The sequence below is a fragment of the Propithecus coquereli genome, unplaced genomic scaffold, assembly GCF_000956105.1.
Source record: "Propithecus coquereli isolate 6110/MARCELLA unplaced genomic scaffold, Pcoq_1.0 Scaffold27, whole genome shotgun sequence".
NCBI lineage: Eukaryota > Metazoa > Chordata > Mammalia > Primates > Indriidae > Propithecus > Propithecus coquereli.
In genome coordinates this window covers 8,014,320-8,027,863 of record NW_012148285.1, presented here as the reverse complement: position 1 = coordinate 8,027,863, position 13,544 = coordinate 8,014,320, and the positions used below count along the sequence as shown (strand labels likewise).

General features: G+C 51.8%; 1 protein-coding gene across 1 annotated transcript in view; it reads left to right on the top strand.

Annotated features, from left to right (window-relative positions):
• The first annotated feature begins 5,313 nt into the window (after positions 1-5,313).
• TEKT5 (tektin 5) overlaps positions 5,314-13,544 on the top strand; it is a 41,870-nt gene continuing 33,639 nt past the window's right edge. The window contains exons 1-4 of the mRNA XM_012647608.1: positions 5,314-5,951; positions 9,048-9,131; positions 9,732-9,802; positions 12,899-13,042. Of these exons, the coding sequence (XP_012503062.1) occupies positions 5,385-5,951; positions 9,048-9,131; positions 9,732-9,802; positions 12,899-13,042 (866 nt within the window). The 5' untranslated portion in view covers positions 5,314-5,384. The remainder of the gene's footprint in view (positions 5,952-9,047; positions 9,132-9,731; positions 9,803-12,898; positions 13,043-13,544) is intronic.

The window sequence follows — 13,544 nt, the reverse complement described above, 5'->3', positions numbered from 1 at the left end:
GGTTTCAAGTGATTTTCACCCCCATTATGGGTTGTATTTTCCTGCTTGTTTGCATGCCTGCTAATTTTTTATTGGATGCCAGATATGGTGAATTTTACCTTATTGAGCACAAAAAATGTTTGTATTTTTACAAATATCCTCGATCTTTTTTCTAAGACACAGCTCATTTACTTGGAAACACTTTTTTCTTCTTGGGATTTGCTTTCAAGCTTTGTTAGGTGAGACCAGAGTAGTGTGAGTCTAGAGCTAATTTTGCCCTAATACTGGGGCAAAACCCTTCTTAGCATTTGGCTTGATGCTGCACAAACCATGAAATGTCCTACCGTGGTTGGTGGGATCAGAAACTATTCCCAGCCTTGCGTGAGCTCCGCGTATTGTTCCCTTTAATCCTTTCAGGTGGTTCTTTCCCAGCCTGGGTGTTGTTTGCTCATGTGCACGTGCGGATCAGCACCTAGATGAAGACCGAGGGTGCCCTCTGCAAGTCCCAGGGTGCCTTCTGCACAGCCCTCTGCTCTCCCGGGCCGCGTCCTTCGCTGTCCAGCCACACTGGTGTCCCTCCTTCCCAGCTCTGCCTCCCGAACTTGAAGAGGTCGCTGCACTCTCTCTGCTCAGCTCTTCCTGTGCCGTGGCCTGGAAACTTTCTCCGGCACTCAGCCGGGCAGTGGTAGGACTCCCTCATCTCTTTCCCACCTCATGGGGATCGCTGTCCTTCACGACCTGATGTCCAACGTCTGGGGATTCATTGTCATACGTATTTTGAGTGTTTCTTGAGTTGTTTCAGGTATGAGAGTAAAGTTAATCCTTGCTAACTCAATCTTGGCCAGAAGGGGGAGTCCTTTAGGTTTTTACTCATACACACACTGTGTGTTTATATGTGTGTATATATAAACACAATGATACAGGAATATTTTATATACATGTACATACACATTATAATATACATGGAAGGGTTTGATTGAGAAGTCTTCCTCTGTGCCCCGTCCATGCACTCCGCACCTGCCCAGACCCAGGGTCGATCAGTCTGGCGCGGTTTCCCGCGTGTCTCCCGAGAAGGGTTAGTGCACATACAATCCTACATCTGTCTACACTAGTGGCGTCACACTGTTCTCACTGCTCTATACCTTGGTTTCGTCACTTCATGTATCAGCAACACAGGTCTGACTGGGTGTTTTTGTTTTTGTTTTTGAGACAGGATCTCTCTCTGTCACCTGTGCTAGAGCGCAGTGGTGTCATCATAGCTCACTGCAACCTCAAATGCCTCGGCTCAAGTGACCCTCCTGCCTTAGCCTCCCGAGTAGCTGGGACTACAGGTGTACGCCACCATGCTCGGCTGATTTTTCTATTTTTTTGTGCTCAAGCTGGTCTCAAACTCCTGGCCTCAAGTGATCCTCCCGCCTCGGCCTCCCAGAGTGCTGGGATCACAGGCGTGAGCCACGCTGCCCCGCCGTGACTTACTCTTTCTATGCTGGAGAGTAGGCCGTAGGATGAGTGTTCTGTATTTTATTTAGCTGCCCCTCGCTCAGGGATATTTTGTTAGTTCCACTTTCTTCACTGACACAATCAACACAGCAATGAACACACTTCTGCGTGCGTTTTAGTACACACATGTGCATGTATCTGCAGGTAGATTTCCAGAAAAATGACTGGATCACTGGATGCCAGCCAGGGGCCAGTGCTCTAAGCACCAAAAAGATTCCTTCTGAAAATCAAAGTGGAAAGGGCAAAGGTGACAGGAGTCCTGCCTGCCACCAGGGGCGCCACAGCAATGCTGCTGGCTTGAGTCGATCTGATGACGCGTGTCTCTGAGATTCTCTCTTCCTGTCCTCCCCCACTCCCGCCTTCTTCACTGGCTTATAATTTACCTGGTGCTCACGGGGACCTGGGCTGGCTGGCTGCTCGGGGTCTGCTTAGAGGATGCTGAGTGCAGGGTGGAGGCCCCCCTGTGTCGCAGGCTCAAAACCCAGGAGACGCGGTCGTCGTGGCTATCACCACCCACCTTCTCTCCCAGGCTCCCAGGAAATGCTTCTCCAAACACAGACCAGTCCCCCGGAGTCAAACGCCAGCAAGTTAAACGTCCACCATCTCATTGCACGATTCTCAGGGAGCGGTTTCCCATCTGCCCCAGCCCAAGGTCAGGGATTGTGTCTCATCGTCTTTCTGTGCCTTTATTCCTGGCTGTGCTCACGCCTGATCTCACACGCGCACGCGAACGAGCACACACGCGCTCTCACGTCTTCACACACCTCCACTCTCACACTCACACTCACACGTGCACTTATCCGCACGCTTACCCAAATTCGCTCACTCGTTCTTCTACCAAGTCACACGCTCACTTACACGCACGCGTGCACACACGCACTTGCAGTCACGCCCATTCTCCCGCAGTCTTACACACACACACACACACACACACACACTGCTGGCACATCCCCTGGCCCAAGGTGAGGGCTCAGTGAAGGTCAGTTCTGTCGAGAAAACCACACGAACACCCAGCAATTCGTCTTCCCTTAGCAACACCTTTAAGCAGATCCGCGTTTGGGATTAGCAATACGCCCTCGTGGCTCTAAACACAAAGTGCACACAGAGCGCGCCCGCACAGTCTCCCTCCCGTCCTGTGCCGGCTCCGCCCTCCTGTGAGGTCCTCCCAGCCCCGCGTGGGCCTCTGCAAGCAAACGCCGTGCCCCACCCCGTTTTCACCCGAGGGCCAGTGTGTTGGGATGCTTGTCTCTCCCTGCACGGCCTTGTGGTCACCCCTCTGTCTACACAGTTAATACGCAGCGGCACACACCAGTTTTCCAGCCCTGCGCTGCCCAGTACAATAGCCACCGGCCACATGGTGGCTGTTTCAATGAATTAAAATTAAATAAAATTCAAAATTCCATGACTCGGTTGACTAACCACGTTTGAAGCACTCAGGAGCCACACGGGGCCGGTGGCTACCATATCACACCGTGCAGGTAGATCAGCACGCTTCCATCCCTGTGGAAAGTTCTGTTGGACAGCACTGGGTTGGCCGTCACCGAAGACATCTCAGTGCTTTCCCTCCGCAGACAGGCGGGTTTCGCATCAGATTCACGGATGCGGAGTGGTCGCTTTGGAAGGGGCCGGAGCCTGTGGAGCTCAGGCAGCCGCCTCAAAACAGGTTGTACAGGTTCCAGGTGGAGATGGCAGTAGAACAGGGCCCGGGCAACCTTGAACCTGGAGTGTCTGCAGTGCAGGAGGCCAAGTGGGCGCAGAGGATCGGGAACCCCAGTCGTGGGGACAGGGAGGTCTCCCTTCTCCCTCTCATCCACGCTCCTCCACTGTCCACAGAGGCTGCCTTCTGCCAGCCACCGCCATTTCAGAAAGAGAACTCATTTTCCGTTAACTTGGTTTAAGAGCGTTTGAAAACAATCTTTTAGCAACGGACGAGGGGTCTCTAGGCAGTGGCATGCCTAGTGTATTTGACACCTGGAGATCGTTTTCGTAAACACCTTCCTCCTCTATACAACATTTTCAGTAATAGTTGCATTTGGGGTTAGTTTCTTAGTTTTGATACAATTAACAGATAAAAGGAGAACACGTTTCCATTTTCAAGACACTGTTTGACTTCAGTAAAAGATTTCATATAAGAACTAAAATTTTCACTTTCTAAACAAACAGTTATACCATGCAGGTTGCATCTGCTTCACTGTTTGACCCCGACATAGATTCTTGTCTTTCTTAACAGCATGAAAAAATGCACGTGGGTTACACACACACACACACACACACACACACACACACATGCCTACATATGCATGTAAGTACGTGTAATATTTTGTCAAAATGTAGGTATATTAATATGCAAAGTCAAATATCAGGAATTTGAGATTCCTTCCTTGCAGGAGCCCAGCTTGCTTAAGAAAATCAGGCCAGAGCCTCGACAGTCAGACAGGTTAGTGCCTGTGGTGACAGTTTCACTTTGCTGGTGGCAGACCTTCGGTGGGGTTTGTCCTCGCACAACTCCCCACAGCATTCAAGCCAGCGGCCTGGAGCCCAGATGAATGAGGCAGGCCCTGGACACTCCCTGCCGGCAGAGAGCTGCCTACCCTGGAAGTCACCAAGGGACATTTTTTGGTCCCTCTTCATGCTTTTCTAATAGGTTGGCCATGAAAATAAAATTAAGTACATGTAAAGCACAAGTATACAGAAGGTGCTTAATAAATGTTATTTCTCTTCACCCTCTCCACCTCAGTCCTCCCATTCCCACTCCTAGTTTTAGGCAACTGGGGAGAAAACTGCCATCGAACAGCATTTCCCACTAACAAGGACCATTAGGAGTTAGATTCTTCTTCCCCGGTGAGCGCCGGGCAGTCCTCTCGCCTAAGACCTCGCTATTTTGTTGCCACCTTCATAGCCAAAGGAGGGGGGAGTTTCTTGGTGCAATAAAAATATTGTCATAGAATACAGAATTGAATAATTTTTCTGGAACAATAATAAAGCTCTCGTTTCAGATTCCCGTTCATTCATTCCTTCGTGCACTGGACGCCAGGGACCTCGTGGTGAGCAAAGCAGACGTGGTCTCCGCCTCTGGGGCTCCAGATCCCTCCCTCCATCTTTTTAAAGTCAAGTTTATTGAAGTATAATCTATGGACAGTAATCTATGCACTCTTTTTAGTGGAAAGTTCTAGGGGTGTTGACAAATACGTATAGTTGTGTGGCCTCCACCACAGGACAGTGCTGTCATCCCCTCTCCAGTTTTCTCGTGACCCTTTGTAGACAGCCCTGCCCCCACCTCCAGCCCCCGGCAACCCCGGCTCTGTCCTCTGTCCACAGGGACTTGTTTTTCCAGAGTTTTTCCAGGTGGAATCACACGGGACGTCATCTTTGGGCCTAGCTGCTGCCACGTAGCTTAATGCATTGGAGATTCACTCGTGCGGTTGTGAGTGGTACTGCTGAGCAGTGTTTTGTGGTACGGATGGAACATTTTGCATCACCTTGGGGACAAAGTAAGAAAGAAAACTACCCACCTTGACCAAATGGGCCCAGAGCTAACTGAGTCTACCGGATGGACTACGTTAGCTTTTCTCCCGTAGGACCAGTTAGGTCCAGCGAGGCAACTCGGCTGTCGCAGAAAGATAAAGTGCCACTTCCTGCATCCCGAATCTGTGGGTTGTGAAACTCGTATTCGTTTGTTGATTTTTACTTTTGTACTTTTTTTTTTTTAATTTGGACAATGTGGCCCCAGCTGGCCTGTAAGTCAACAAGGGCCCTGCTAAAAGTCCCTCTCTCCCCAGGCTTTGTGACACAGGTGCTGAGTCATAGAGGTCCTGCTAGTCCCCAAGAGAAGCCCTTTCCCCCTTCCTGGTGATGCCTTTGCCCCCTTGGGTAGAGTTTTGCCCAAGTGGGGCCCATAGGGGAGGATGGAGTTTCTTGGGACCCCTCAGACCGCCAGTTACTGTGGCCCAAAGAAAACCTGTGGCTTCACCACGCGGCCCCGGGCTGCGCAGTCCCCTGCAGCCCACGAGTGCTACCAGCCCTATTACCTGCCCGGGTGCCGCTACGCCAACTCGTGGAGGCCCAGCCTCTTCCACAGGATCTCCGATGCCCACACCTGCCAGGAAGAGTGTCCCAGCACCCTGCGGCCGTCCACCATCCTGCCTGCCCTCCGCTCTGCGCTCCTCTGCCGCTACACCCCCAAGGACTGGGACCGGTCCAACCAGCTGCAGCTCCTCGGGGCTGAGGCCTCCCGGCTGTGGGCTGGCCGGCTGGGGGGCGACTCCATGCGGCTCATGCAGGACAAGGACCAGCTGACACGCCAGATGCAGGAGGGCACCTCCCGGAACCTGGGCCAGAGGCTGTCGGACATCGGCTTCTGGAAGTCAGAGCTGAGCTACGAGCTGGAGAGGCTCGTGACTGAGAACCACAATATGGACATGATAAAGAAGCGGCTGGAGTGCGCGATGGACCAGATAAACTGCCCGCTGCAGGTGAGCACCAGAGCGGGGACAGAGCTGTGGCCGCTGCCGCAGTGTGGGCGCCCTGCTCACACTCCCCTGCTCTTGGCTTAAGGTCAAGGTGACAGGCACCTTGCAAATCAGTTTGAGCTGCATCGTGTTATACGATCGGTTTCTAAGGTAAAAATATAATCTTAGTCAATTCAGGATAATCCCACAAATCAGGTTGAATTTTATTCTCTGCTCGGGGTTGCATCAGAGTTGCAGGGGTCTCATTAAGACATGTGCATGCGTGTGCATGTATGAGCATGCATGTGTGTGTGTGCTCGACACCAGAGAACACAAAAAAAAACCGCTATACTCCTCTATAAGACACATACACAAAAACACACTACAATAGAGAGAGAGAGAGAGAGGGGTTTTTTTTTTCGCCACTAGAATCCGGGCTCCATCAGGGCAGAGACTTTTGTCCACTTTGTCACCGACCTATCTAAGACCGGTACTCAGCTGCAGGGCACGCCTATGTCTGTGTAGGTGTTTAGTGACCAATGTCTGTGCTGACGACTGTTGTCTAGACCAACGTTTTGAATGTATTCCCAGCTTAGGACAGGGCAAGGCACATAGTAGGCACTCAGTAAGTATTCGTTGAATGATAAATGGATAACTCTCTAAATGTGGATATTGCTGACACTCCCTTGGTCTCCAAGTCTCCAGGCACACCCCAGATCAGTCAGGATTGCTGCGGCTGCAGGTGGCAGATGATCAGTGAGCAGCTCAGCCAAATGGGGCTTATTTTTCTGCCATCACAAAAATTCGAGGGGGAGACAGATCGGGCTGCTGCAGCCTCCGCTCGATGCCGGGAGGAGCCAGGCTCTTCTCCTTCTGCTCTGCCGCCCACAGCACGTGGCTTCTGTCCTGTGGTTTGGGCTGACAAGGAGGTTTCATATTTCACAGTGCACACGCCTGCGGCACGTGGAGCCTTTGCTCAGCCCAGGCAGGCAGGTGGGGGCAGGGCAGAGAGCAAACACGTTAGCTGGGTCTGTCCGTTTTTATCAGGGAATATCTGTTTTTCCAGAAGGTCCACCATGTGTTTCTGTTTTTAGCCCCTTTGCCAGGACTCGTGTTTCCCGTGGAAGGGGTTGAGCAGACAGTGTGTGAGGAACCAGCAGCGTCTATGCGAACTCATCTTGGCCACCCAGGACAATGTGCCACTGCTCCCTGGAGCGTGCAGGGGACTAGGGACCTCCTGCCTGGAACCCTCCTGCAGCCGTCTCTGCCCCATGCTGGGGGCCGGGGCTTCTGTAGGAGAGGTCCTGCCTCCAGATGCCCCTGGGAGACGTGGCATAGGTTCCCGCCACTCCGGGATTTCCAAGCCCATGTGGGGGAGGAGGGGTCCACTGTTTCCTTCCCCCCCCACCCCCAGATTTTCCCTTGGGAGGAGGGAGGGGAGAGCTGCATCCCGAATCTATTGCTCTCCCCCGACACTCTCTTCTCACTGCCTGGCCTGTCTGGAAATCTATTGCTCTCCCCCGACACTCTCTTCTCGCTGCCTGGCCTGTCTGGAAAGCCCGGCTCTGCCTGGTCACCTGAGGCCTCCTCTGATCTGACATGTGGTGGAGCAGGGACCAGAGACATCTCAAGTTTGTCTCCTGGGCTGTCCCCTCAGTCCAGGCAGCTTCTCCCTGGATAATGGCGACCCCTCCTTCCTGGTCTCCCAACTCCTACTCCTGCTGACCCATCCTCAACACAGCAGCTAGAGGGGTGATTTTAAATATTAAACTCTCCCACTGGCTCCCTCGATGGCCTCCCAGAAATTAACATCTTAATTCCTAAATTCCTCTGCCCCTCCCCAACCCTGTCCCTGCTACTGCTCCAGCCTCACCTTCTCCACCCCAGCCTGTGGCTTCCTGTCTGTTACTCTGCCGACCTCAGGGCCTTTGCACCTGCTGTTCCCTCTTCTTGGTGCACTGTTCCCGCTCACCTCTGCATCTCTGCTTCTCATGATTCAGGTCTCAGTATGTCTCCTCCCTAGCCACCCTGCGGGTCACTCTCCATCCACCCACTCACATCTCCCTGATTATTTTCCTTGCAGCCCTTGTCACAGTCAAGATGATCAAGTTTCTTTTTGTGTGTTCTGTCCCCTCTGTTGGCTGCATGGGAGCAGGGACCCTGTCTGTCTAGTTCACTGTGCTGCCTCCAGCACCCCAAAGGAGTGTGGCTCAGAGAAGGAGCACTGTACTCCCTCTCCTTTCTGAGTTCCCAGATGCATTTGCACCCCAACATCCAGACCTCAGTGCTCCTACTTCCTTCTCGCTCCCGCTGCCCTTTGTGACATCACAGGCTGGTGGCCAATCACCATTCTTCTTCAGTCTCCCATTGCAGAGCGCCCCCGAGCAGCACCTTCTCTTGTCTTCTTCTCTGCTCTGCTCAGGTCTCTACGACAGCTGGGAGGCCCAAGGCAGTGTGGCAGGGTCACCTGGTCTCACGTGGCCCTGACCACTTCCCAAAGCTGTCCCCCCACTGGGAGATCTCCAAAGAGGGTTTTGCATATATGTTCACAGATCATATTTATGCACAGCGTTCTGAGTGCTTTACACTTGTCAAGCTGACTTTACCTGCAAGATAAACCTATGAGGTATGCACCAATATTGCACCCATCTGCAGATGAAGAAACAGAGGGTCAGAGAGGCTAAGTAATTTGCCTAAGTGCACACAATAGGAAGTGGCTAAGCCTGGGTTTGAACTCAAGAGAGAGGCACAGACAGGACAGCAGCCCATACTGTCTTATCTGAAACGATAATGGAGTTTTAGTCTATTTATCATTATAGTTACGGGAGGCCTGGGGGCCACCGATGGAGGTTATGGGAATCACAGTTGGTTCCCAGGACGCTGCTTTATCTTGCTTTCTCCACGTGGGCCTTGCATCTCCTGATGCATCAGCCAAGGCATCCCACAGCCCCCACTGAGGGGCAAGGGGAGGCAGAAGCCCACCTAATGCACAGCGATGAGGTCCCACACAGCACCAGGTTTCTCAGAGAAAAGAACAGATTGCGGCAAAGGGAGACCTGCGTCATCCCCTCTCAGGGTCTACACACAGGGGGACACGCTCTTTCCCGCTGTTCCCTACAGGTGGCCCTGGAGTGTCTGTACTACCGAGAGAAAAGGATCGGGATTGATCTGGTCCATGACAACGTGGAGAAAAACCTTATCCGGGTAAGGCGCCTGCCGGGTGTGCCCAGTCCCTGAGCGAGGCGGGTGGGCCAGCTGGTTTCTGAGTTGCCCACTGGTAGCAGAAGCCACACGTGTTACCCCGTGGAAAGTTAGGGCTCAGAAAGCAGGGGTGTGGGCCCCGGTTGCAGTTTAGGAATAGGGAGACATGGAGTCATTCGAGCCTCAGTCTTTTCATCTCCAAAATGGGCACAATAGTACTAATACACCAATAATAATCATAAAAGCTAGTGTCTGTTAAGCACCTGCTACATGTCATATGCGGTACCACTTCATATACATTCTTTAATTTAATGAAAAATAATGTAGAAGTGAGCACTTGGCACATAGTAGCTGCTAAATTTTCTTTTAATCTGGAGGTCTGTAAAAAGAAAAGAAAATAGGGCCAAGAGTGTGAAGCCTCCATGATCGACCCTTAGTTGTCTGGCCCTGGGGTCACACGGATTGAGGCAAGAACCCCACCATGAAATTTCACCTTGTGGGGTCAAGGGTGGGCATGAGAGGTGAGGGGTGAGGGCTCTGGGCTGGGAGACAGGATGGTGAGTTTCTAAGGGGCTCCACTCTTTCTGACATTTTTCATTTCAGGAAGTAGATTTGCTAAAATGTTGCCAAGAACGGATGAAAAAATTAGGTCAAAGAATTGATATCCAGATGCGGTAAGGGCATCTTTCTCTCCCCTTTCCTTGGGTTTGTTTTGGGACTCCCAGGTTTCTGGCTGCAAGCCAGGTGGGCTCACTTGTCTCTGGATGGTTCCTTTGGTCAGTGTGCTGGTAAATGCTTAACAACCAGCTCTCAGGGGGGGAAAAAAAAGTCCTGATTTGTAGGATTTGCCCATTCCTGTGGTGTAAATGCTACCACAATGGCTGATTTCAGACTACTAAGATGATGTTACTGGGATGTGCACCATTGACCCACATGAGCCAGCGCATCACTGGTTGCTCTTGTTTGTAATCCTCTGGCGAAAGAGGATTGGCCTTCCTGGGACCCCTCTTGGGCTGTGGGTTCCCCATGTGAGTTCTGAACCTTGGGAGATGGCATTAGGCAGCAATGCCAGGGGCTGGGACATCTCGGGAAGGGAGCTGGTGGATGCCTTGAGCCAGGAGTCTTCAAAAGAAATCAGCTTTTTGTTCTTAGGTTGTGCAACCTCATGACAAGCCAGGAGGCCCCTCTCATAATTAAAGGGAGGCTCGAGTTTTACGGGGCTTGAGGCTGATAGCTAAACCCTTGGCACCAGCTCCCCCGGAGGCAGCTTCCCACCTCAACCTGCAGCTCCCCTTTAACTCTTCCAGGGCACGCTACCCTGCTGGTTTCCCTCTTCTCTGACTCTTGACACAGATGCAGACAGCATGGGATGGGCTGGCAGCCTGGCCAGGGCTGCCCTTCCTGCCGTGTGGTGGATGTGGGCAGCCTCGTGGACGCGAAGGAGTCAGGCAGCTTCCAGATCGGCTCTGGGAGCTCGAGCTCATGTCCTGGTTTGCTGTGCCCCAGAATCAGCGGTCACCTCCCCCTCCAGGAGCCCTTGGATTCCCGTGAGGGTTCGACCTGGGTGTCAGGGATGAGAACAAATCAGCCAGAATAAAAAGGGGGAAGACATTGCAGAAAAGCTACCCGGACAGCAAAGGGCTCAGTCGGGCAGAGAAGCCGAGGGGACCCAGGGAGTCATTAGAGCTGGAGGGGTGCAAAGGAGGTGCACGTGCAGCGGAGGTGACAGCTAAAAGGACAAGAGCAGTCAGTGTGCCTCTGTCCTGATTTCCCACCATTCCACCTACACCTGGACTGTTGTTACCTGCAGTTTGTCTATAAATTAATGCACTAAAAAACCCTGAAATACTTGCATTTAAACGGGCAAATTTTAACAAAGAGCCAATGCTGTCTAAACAGCATGCTCTTGTTTTATTATAATTTTCTTGCACTTATTTTTTTAAATTTATTCATTTTTAAGTGACTAATAAAAATAGTATATACTGTGTTTATCATGTACAACCTGATATTTTGAACTATGTATACATTGTGGAATGGCTAAATCAAACTAATTAATGTATGCATTACCCCACATCCATATCATTTTTTTGTGGCGAGAACACTTAAAATCTCTCTTAGTGATTTTCGAGAATATAATACACTGTTACTAACTCTAGTCACCATGTTGTACTTGAACTTATTCCTCCTGTCTAAATGACATTTTGTATCCTTTGACTAATATCTCCCCAACCCCCCACGCCCAGCTTCTGCTAACCCCCACTGCTCTCTCTGCTGGTATGAGTTCGATTGTTTCAGATTCTACATGTAAGTGAGATCATGAGATATTTGTCTTTCCGCGCCTGGCTTATTTCACCTAACACAGTGTCCTCCAGGCTCATCCATATTGTTGCAAATGACAGGATTTCCTTCTTTATTAAGGCTGAATAATATTCCATCATGTATATATACCACGTTTTCTTTATCCATTCATCTGGTTTTGGACCCTTGGGTTGATTCCGTATCTTGGCTATTGTAAATAGTTCTACAGTAACTATTTTTTAATTGGGTCATTTGTTTTCTTGCTATTCAGGTGTTTGAGCTTCTTATATAGTTTGGATATTAACCCCTTATCAAACATACGGTTTGCAAATATTTTCTCCCATTTCTTAGGTTGTCTCTCCATTCCGTTGATTGTTTCTTTTGCTGTGCAAAGGCTTTGTGGTTTGATATAATCCCATTTGTCTATTTTTGCTTTTGTTGCCTGTGCTACTGGCGTCATATGCAAAAAAATCATTGCCCAGCCCAATGTCCTGGAGCTTTTCCACTATGTTTCCTTCTAGTAGTTCTACAGTTTCAGGTCTTACGCTTAAGTCTTTGATCTGTTTTGAGTTGGTTTTTGTACGTGGTGTGAGATAAGCATCTAAGTTCACCCTTCTGCATGTGGATTTGCAGTCGTCCCAACACCATCTGTTGAAGAAGCTGTCCTTCCCCGTTGTGTGTTCCCGGCGTCTTGTTGAAAACCGTTGACCGCAAATGCGTGGAGTTACTCCTGGCTCTCTATTCTGCACTTTCTTCCACTTATGTTTGTGATCTCCTGTTTACATCACGAGAGAATGGTTTTCCACTTGGGACTGACCTATGGACGCGGCAAAACACGGCGTTGGGGAGGCTGACGCTTGGGAAGTGGGACAGTTGGAGGTGGCAGAGTGAACAGACCGCAGACTCGAAACGGGGGGCTGGATCCTAGAGGGGAGATCCCGGGACCAGGGGAGGGCGGCTGCTCGTGCGGTCCCAGATAATGAAACAAGACGTGGGGGGAGCTGCAGAGCCAGGGAAACTGAGGCGGACAGAGACCGTCCCAGAGAGAAACAGAGGGACTGGAGGTAGAGCCCCCCTGGAAGAGGCTGTCTGTCCCTGGGCCGCGGCCCATTTGTCAGAGGACGCTGTCCTCTCGTGGGGAGGCAGCTCGTGCTGCTGGAGCTATCGGGCCGGAACCTCATCAGCCGGGCAGCACTTGCTGCGTCCTCACCCCTCGAGGCAGCTCTGCCGCTGACCTGCTCGGGTGGCCGCCCTGCCACGCGGTCTCCTGTGAGGCCTGAGGCCCACGTCTGGGCAGGGCGGTGTCCTCACTGCACCAGGTGCCCCGGCCAAGCAGAAAAGGCAGGTGTGGACAGTGGACAGAGCACCCTCCCGGGAGTCCAGGGGCCTGGCCGGCAGCACCCACCTGCCGTGTGACCTTTGAGAGGGACCCTGGGTGTGCACAATCCAGGGATGGATCCTTCCCTCCGCAGGGATAACCGCCACGCTCAGCACACGCTGGAGAAGGACTTTGAGGACAAAAGCTCAGCCCAGTTTATCGATCAGAAGTGCTTTAACCTGAGAAACACGTCAGAGTGCATCGGCTTCTTCCATGGCGTGGAGAAAGTCGACGGCACGTGAGTATCGGGCTTTGTCCCCGTCCCTGGCTGCTTCCCACTGGAGCGGGAGTTTCCGCTCCTACCAAGGAGCCATGAGGAGGTACCACGCACTGGTCAGGTGAGAGGCGGTGGTTGAAGGAGGATCCTCTGTTGCAAGCAAGTGTAGAATCCAAGTCTAACTTAAGATAAGATGGAATTTACCGGAAGGCTGTGAGGGGAGCACAAACTCAAGGAGAAGCCTGGAGGGGAAGGTTCTGGCAGTTTGAGCGAGCTAGGGCGTGGGAGCTAATCAGCTGTAGCGTCTCCGGCTTTCCGTCCTGGCCCCACTTTGCTCGAGACCCAAATTTCAGGAGGGAGCATGCGGTTGGCTTAGGGAGGGCCACATGGCCACCAGTGCTCAGCAATTCCATCAAACAAATTCTGAAACAGGCCGGGCGTGGTGGCTCACGCCTGTAATCCTAGCACTCTGGGAGGCCGAGGTGGGAGGATCGCTTGAGCTCAGGAGTTCGAGACCAGCTTG